Below are 8,356 nucleotides of genomic sequence, written 5' to 3'. Positions count from 1 at the left end.
GGGGGGGGGGGGGCCAAATCCACGAACTACGAGATCATGACCTGAGCCAAAGTCGGTTGATCAACCAACTGAGCCACCCAGGCGCCTCACCACTCTCAAATTTCTGGTTGGGCTCTAAATAAGTAGTCTTTTGGGTCTCAGAGTCTATATGGGAATATGCTGCAGAAAGTAGCCCAATTATTTCCCCTTTTTCCTCTCTCACCCTCCTTGGGAGTCTATGTGTGGTTGATAAAGGCATTCGATAGCCCCAAGGGCACAAAGGTCACACTTGCCTTTCCTTATCTTGCAAGACAAAATTCCTAGAGACATGGAGCCTGCAGTCTGTACTTTGTAGGCATGTGATGGTGACCACTTCTCCTTGTATAATGGATCTACAATTACAGAGGCCTGGTAAATGCATTTGGAAGTTATAGAGTTTATCATCTCTGACACTCACTGTCATGTCAAGTGATTCCTGTTTATAGTATCAGACTAAAGCACTACCCTGTATAAATCTGTTTTTGATTATTGCCCTTTTACTGATATGCTTTTTGTTTCCATCTTGGTGTGCCCCTCCTTGGCTCTGGTTCATAAGACAGTATATTGCTTTACCTATATGACTATATGTAGGGTCACAGAAACAGTAGGTTCTCTTGGTATTTGCTGAAGAAAAGAAACCCTGGCGACCCTAGCATATTACTCTGCCCCAAAACTATAAACTTTCTCTGAAAGCCACCATAGAGTCGTCATCTCATTAGATTCATTTTTGTGTTTCTTTGTCGGTTGGTTGGTTTGTGTTAATCTGTTTCAGGCTAGTTTCATTCGAGAAATCAAGTTGTATCCTGGGATGAAAACCGTGATGGATGAGATTATGATCACAACCTTTTTTCTTTCCCTCCTATAGTGTTAGCAGTGGAAAAGCCTGCACACTATCCTTCCATTGCTCTGAAGGCCTTGAATAAGGCTTTATTGCTCTACAGAAAGAAAGAATCAATTGATGCTGTGAAATACAGGTTAGTAAATGTAACTCAACACTGAATTCATGCTTTTTGGTAGCCAAAAGAGCTATAAGTCATCAATTATACTCAACTGGTCCAATTTAAAAGTTGATCAGGGACACTCCTATAAACTCTTGTACTAAAAAGCTCTAAGAGCAGCTCACTATTTAGAGTTGTATTATAGACCAAGAATTTAGTTACATCACAGGATCTGGTTTTCCCAGGAGAGAAAAAAAGGGAGAAAGTTGGTTTCTTTGTTGTGAGACTATATAGATGATAAAATTACTAAGTATCTTTCAGAGATTAATAAAACAAGCAGCAATGTATCCACCACCCAAATTTAACAAATATTAACATTTTGCTATATTTGCCCTGGATGTTTTTTTTTCCCTAAGCACCTTTCTTTAAGGACCAATAAGTGCTATATATCATAATACAAAATATTATTTATTAGAGATTTTGTTTTCTTTGTCTAGACAGGGAAAATTAGACTATGTGATTTTTCTGTGGAAAACTTTATTACAGTCTTTCTTTTCTGAGACATGAGAAACATTTCTCCTGGAATTATTCCCAGGTTAAATCCCAATTCCCTTGCCCATTTGAGGATATAAAGAGATGCTTTCAAGTGCCTATAGATTGAACCAGCTCATAAAATATAATAAACAGCCTCAACTCCTTAGTGCAGGAAACTAAAAAAAGGTGAAAGACAACCATAGGCATAATAAAAAGGAGGGTTGGTCAGCCCCTTTTATAGCTTCAAAAATCTGTCTTCTGAGGTTGGAGGCCAGATAAAAATGAGGGAAGAACAGAAGTGTTTTGAAGCTCGTAGTCTGGGATGAGATCCAGATTTTACTTATCTTAGCCATGAAGCCAATGATTTATTTCCTTATGGGATGAATTTTCTCTTTTTGATTTCAGCAAAAGTGTGCACAACTTGATTAACCTCTTAACGCCAGATGGGGTGCCAAGTACAGAACTCTGTCCCCTGGAAGAAATTTGGGGTTATTTTGAAGATGCTCTAAGCTTTATTAGGCACACCGTAAGTCAAACAGTGAAATTAAGCTATCAGCTAATTTTAAAGAACTGTCTTCTGTTGTTAGAAATTACAAAGAGGGGCGCCTGGGTGGCTGAGTCGGTTAAGAGTCTGACTTTGGCTCAGGTCCTGATCTCACAGTTCTTGGGTTCGAGCCCTGCATCAGGTTCTCTGCTGACGGCCCAGAGCCTGGAGCCTGCTTCAGATTCTGTGTCTCCTTCTCTCTGTGCCCCTCCCCACCTCAAGCTCTGTCTCTCTCTGTTTCAAAAATAAATTTAAAAAAATTTTTTAAAAGAAATCACATAGAATAATGCTTTCTGATATGAATTTTAGGGTAAATAAATTCATATTATGATATACTTAAAGACTATAAAATATCCCTTGTTTATGAAATGTAAATAGTTAAAAGTAGAAATTTTCTGATACAACTATACTATGGATTAAGTGAAAATAGCACTACTATCTGGCATTTTAAATAATTTAGCATTTTCAAAACCTGGGAGAATTATTACTTCCCCTGTGAGGATACTAAGCCTTTGAAAAACTTTATTGTTATTCCTTCCCTTTCTCAGAGACAGGTAGTAGAGAAAGAGGAACACTGAGGACCTGCATTTTAGTCCCTCCTCTGCTGATTTTTTCTTTTCAGCACAGGTTTATTCAATGATTTTTAAATTAGCTTTATTTATTGAGGTGTAATTTGCATACCACAAAATGTACCCTTTATATGTGTCCCATTCAGTGATTATAGTAAATTTAGAGTTATGCAGCTGTCCCTACAATCCAATTATAGAATATTTCTATTACACAAAGTTTCTTCTTACCTATTTACAGTCAATCCCTGTTCCTACCTGCAAGCCCAGGCAACCACTGATCTGCTCTCTATCTCTGTAGATTTTCTCTTTCTGGACACTTCATATGAATGAAACCATGCAATACTTGATTTCTTGTGTGTGGCTTCTTTCAATTTAGAATAGTATTTTTGAGGCTTATGCATGTTGTATCATGTATCTGTATTTTAATCCTTCCTGTTGCTGAATAAACAGAATATTATTATATTCTATTTAATGGGATATGTAACATTTTCTTTTTGCACTCAATAGCTGGTAGACATTTGAATTGGTTCCACTTTTTAGTTATTATGAATAATACTGCTGTGACATTTGTGTGCAAGTCTTTATGTGGACATATGTTTTCAGTTCTCTTGAATACATGAATTTCTGGGTCATATGGTAACTTCATGTTTTAACTTTTTGAGGAGGTACAATCTGTTTTCCAAAGTGGTTGCACTATTTTACATTCCGACCAGCAGTGTATGATGGTTCTAATTTCTCCTCATCCTCATCAACACTTGTTATTGTCCATGTCCATCTTCTTTGTTATAGCCATTTTAATGGGTGTGTAGTGGCAGCTTGTTGTGGTTTTGACTTGCATTTCCTTGATGATTAATGGTGTTGATAATTTTTTATACGTTTACTGACCATTTATATACCTTCTTTGGAAAAAGACCTATGATTATTTTCCCATTTAAAATTTTTTTTTCCATTTTAAAATTTGAGTTCTTAGTTGTAAGAGTTATTTATATATTCTAGGTGTAAATCCTTTTTTAGCATATGGTTTGTAAAGGTTTTCTCTCAATATTTGGCTTGTCTTTTCATTTTCTTAATGACATCATTTGAAAAGCAAAAGTTCTAAGTTTTTCTGAAGTCTAATTTATCAGTTATTTCTTTTATGGTTCATATTTTGGCCATGATAAGAAATCTTTGTCTGTCTCAAGTTTACAAAGATTATCTCCTGTGTTTTCTTGTAGAATTTTTTATACTTTTATTTCTCAAATACCGGTGTATGATCCATTTTGAGGTTTAAGTTTGGTTTATCGTGTAAGGTAAAGGTCTTTTATTTGTTTGTTTTTCCATATGGATATCCTTCCTTTGATATTTGACTTCAGTTTTCTCATTTGTAAAATGGAAATAATACCTGTTCTGACTCCCCACACTGAGGTTTTAAGGATCAATCGAAATAATAATATGCGTTGTAAACCTTATATAAACAGCTCATACACGTGTAAGGTGGTATTATTATAAGGGAGCTATAAAATATTAAGAAATTTAAACAACTTGCTTAAAGTCACAGAAAGTCATTATTTGAGTCTATGTTAATAACTGAGGATCCTGACTCTACGTTAGGCTCAGTTGCCTCTTCATATAAAAATATCTGCAAACCATAGCAGATGGTGGAACAGTGTAGTAGGGTGACAGCCTGGTACAAACCAGCATCGACTTCAAAAACCTAGAATTCTCCTGGAGCTATGTAATTATGGCCTGTGTGAATTTAAGTTTTTTTTATTAATACTTTATTACCAAGTTGGTTTCCATATAACACCCAGTGCTCTTCCCCACAAATGCCCCTCTCCATGACCATCACGCCCCGACACCTTTCCCCTCCCTCTTCAGCCCTCAGTTTGTTCTCAGGATTCAAAGGTCTCTCATGCTTTGCCTCCCTCCCTCTACCCAACTCTTCCCCCTCTCCTTTCCTTTTTCCATGTTCCTGTTAGGTTTCTCTTGTTAGACCTATGAGTGACAACATATGGCATCTGTCCTTCTCTGCCTGACTTACTTCGCTTAGCATGACACCTTCAAGGTCCACCCATTTTGCTACGAATGGCCAGATTTCATCCTTTCTCATTGCCATGTAGTTCTCCATTGTATATATAAACCACATCTTCTTGATCCATTCGTCAGTTGATGGACATTTAGGCTCCTTCCATATTTAGCTATGGTTGACAGTGCTGCTATGAACATTGGGGTACATGTGCCCCTATGCATCATCACTTCTGTATCCCTTGGGTAGATCACCAGCAGTGCTATTTCTGGGTCATAGGGGAGTTCTATTGATAGTTTTTCGAGGAACCTCCACAGTTTTCCAGGGCACTGTACCAGTTTACATTCCCACCAACAGTATAGGAGAGTGCCCGTTTCTGCACATCCTCGCCAGCATCTGTAGTCTCTTAATTTGTTCATTTTAGCCACTCTGAGGTGGCTAAATGTGTGTGAGGTGGTATCTCAGTGTGGTTTTGATTTGTATTTCCCTGATGCTGAATGACGCTGAGCATCGTTTCATGTGCCTGTTGGCCATCTGGATGTCCCCTTTGGAGAAGTGTCTGTTCAATTTTTCTGCCCATTTCTTCACTGGATTATTCGTTTTTCGGGTGTGGGGTTTGGTGAGTTCCTTGTAGATTTTGGATACTAACCCTTTATCCGATATGCCATTTGCAACTATCTTTTCCCATTCTGTCGGTTGTCTGTTAGTTTTTTTGATTGTTTCCTCTGCAGTGCAGAAGCTTTTTATCTTGATGAGGTCACAATAGTTCATGTTTGTTTTTGATTCCCTTGCCTTCGGGGATGTGTCAAGGAGGAAATTGCTGCAGTTGAGGTCAAGGAGGCTGTTTCCTGCTTTCTCCTCTAGGGTTTTGATGGTTTCCTGTCTCATGTTCAGGTTCTTCTTCTATTTTGAGTTTGTTTTTGTGAATGGTGTAAGAAAGTGGTCTAGATTCATTCTTCTGCATGTTGCTATCCAGCTCTCCCAGCACCACCTGCTAAAGAGGCTGTCATTTTCCATTGGATATTCTTTCCTGCTTTGTCAAAGATTAATTGGCCATATACTTGTGGGTCCAGATCTGGGCTCTCAATTCTGTTTCATTGGTCTATGTGTCTGTTTTTATGCCAATACCATACTGTCTTGATGATGACAGCTTTGTAGTAAAGGCTAAAGTCTGGGATTGTGATGCCTCCCATTTTGGTTTTCTTCTTCAATATTACTTTGGCTATTTGGGGTTTTTTGTGGTTCCATACGAATTTTAAGGTACTTTGTTCTAGCTTTGAGAAGAATGCTGGTGCAATTTTCATGGCGGTGGCATTGCATGTGTAGATTGCTTTGGGCAGTAATGACATTTGAACAATGTTTATTCTTCCAATCCATGAGCATGGAATGTTTTTCCATTTCTTTGTGTCTTCTTCAGTTTCTTTCATAAGCTTTCCATAGTTTTCATTAGTTTTCATCATACAGGTCTTTTACATCTTTGGTTAGGTTTATTCCTAGGTATTTAATGGTTTTTCATGCAATTGTGAATGGGATCAGTTTCTTGATTTCTCTTTCTGTTGCTTTATTTTTGTGTATAAAAATGCAACTGATTTCTGTACCTTGATTTTGTACCCTGGGACTTTGCTGAATTCATGGATCAGTTCTAGAAGTCTTCTGATGGAGTCGATCAGGTTTTCCATGTAGAGTATCATGTCGTCTGCAAAAAGTGAAAGTTTGACTTCATCTTTGCCAATTCTGATGCCTCTTATTTCCTTTTGTTGTCTGATTGCGGATGCTAGGACTTCCTGCACTATGTTAAACAGCAGTGGTGAGAGTGGACACCCTTGTCGTGTTCCTGATCTCACGGAGGAAAGCTCTCAGTGTTTCCCCATTGGGGAATGATATTAGCTGTGGGCTTTTCATAAACGGCTTTTATAATGTTTAAGTGGGTTCCTTCTATCCTGACTTTTTTGAGGGTTTTTATTAAGAAGGGATGTTGTATTTTGTCAAATGCTTTTTCTGCATCTATCGACAGGACCATACGGTTTTTATCTTTTCTTTTGTTAATGTGGTGTATCATTGATTGATTTGCAAATATTGAACCAGCCCTGTAACCCAGGAATGAATCCCACTTGATCATGGCGGATAATTCTTTTTATGTGCTGCTGAATTCGATTTGCTAGTATCTTGTTGAGTATTTTTGCATCAGTATTCATTAAGGACATTTGCTTGTAGTTCTCTTTTTTCGTTGAGTCTCTGTCTGGTTTAGGAATCAAGGTGATATTTGCTTCATAGAATAAGTCTGGAAGTCTTCCTTCCATTTCTATTTTTTGGAAAAACTTGAGAAGGATATGTGTTAACTCTGCTTTTAATGTCTGGTAGAACTCCTCTGGGAATCCACCCAGCCCTGGGCTTTTATTCGTTGGGAGATTTTTGATAACTGATTCGAGTTCTTCACTGGTTATGGGTCTGTGTAAATTTAAGTTTTAAGAAAACTTGGGCATTGAACATTTTGGATGTGTATATATATATACACATATATATATTTTTTTACTTTCTTTTGGGAAGAAGAGAAAATTCTGTTTCTAAGCCATGAGCTTCATCTGGACCTTCAGATGTGTTTGCCATAGTAACTAATACAAACTAAAATTAAATTTTACTATAAAATCAAATTGATCCATTTCCATAGTCTCTATATAAGGCCCAAACTACTGTGAGCATTTTTGTACCACTTTTGTTCTATCTTACTATTCCATCTCTCTGGCTCTTGGGTTTCCTGCTAGAGAGCTTAATGTTTTTCTACTCTTTTGACAAGTGTCACATCCATTATTGCTTATCCCCTAAAACATGATGGGAAAGTACACTTTCTTATACAGAGTAATAATTTATACAGTAATATTCTATATACAGTAATAATTTGTACAGAGTAATAATTTGGTAATAATAATTTTAGTGATCTGCTTGGCTCTTTATATAGTACATGTTACTTTTTCCTGTTCAGTTGAATGTGTATCTCCTTTGTTTTAAATGCTTGAGAGAAAATTCTGCTCTTGTTTGACTTTTCTATGACCAGGCACTCATTCATTATTTATTGAGCAAATAACTTTATCAAATGCCATCGTACTTAGCAAAATGGCTATTGGACAGATATAAAACCTCATATCTCACAATATCATGCTTTACATTTTACAAAGCATTCTTGTCTCCATTATTTCATACAATCCCCACTTTCCGCCCACAGCAATTTTGTGAATTAGAGAGTGCTGTATTATTAACCTTGACAATGAGGAAATTTTTAAGATTTAAAAACGTCAAGTTACCACCTTGGTCATATAGTGGTGAGTATAGCTGCCTTCCAAAAAGTCAAGTTACCAATTTGCCTAAGTTCATATGGTTAGTGAATGAGAGTCAAGACTAGAACTCCGGTCATCTGACCTTCGTTCCAGGGCTCTTTCCACCATGACACACATCTTCCTTCTTACTAGGATTCAGTTCAAAGGAAAGCTCAAGGTGGTATTCAGAAGCTACTGCCAATGAAAAACCAGGAAGGATGACTTGTTGGTATTCTAGATTATTTTTAAGAGAAAATGGATTGCTCTGGTTGTTTTTCTAAATTATTTATTTCATTTTTTTAATATAACACAATTTATTTTTTTAACATATGCAATTATTTTCCATCATTTACAATACAGTAGTTACAATGACACTCCAAATGGATAAGCAAAGTAAAAAATCAAAACCCCAACTTCTATTTCATGTAATTAGACTT

At 36.9% G+C, this 8,356-nt stretch overlaps 1 protein-coding gene across 1 annotated transcript in view; it reads left to right on the top strand.

Annotated features, from left to right (window-relative positions):
- Positions 1–8,356, top strand: part of TEX11 (testis expressed 11) — a 229,182-nt gene that overhangs the window by 203,216 nt on the left and 17,610 nt on the right. Inside the window, exons 26-27 of the mRNA XM_029929661.1 lie at positions 884–992; positions 1,896–2,016. Of these exons, the coding sequence (XP_029785521.1) occupies positions 884–992; positions 1,896–2,016 (230 nt within the window). The remainder of the gene's footprint in view (positions 1–883; positions 993–1,895; positions 2,017–8,356) is intronic.

Source organism: Suricata suricatta, chromosome X (assembly GCF_006229205.1).
Source record: "Suricata suricatta isolate VVHF042 chromosome X, meerkat_22Aug2017_6uvM2_HiC, whole genome shotgun sequence".
Taxonomy (NCBI): Eukaryota; Metazoa; Chordata; class Mammalia; order Carnivora; family Herpestidae; genus Suricata; species Suricata suricatta.
The sequence above is the reverse complement of the archived record's forward strand: the minus strand, read 5'-3'. Positions and strand labels throughout refer to the sequence as shown.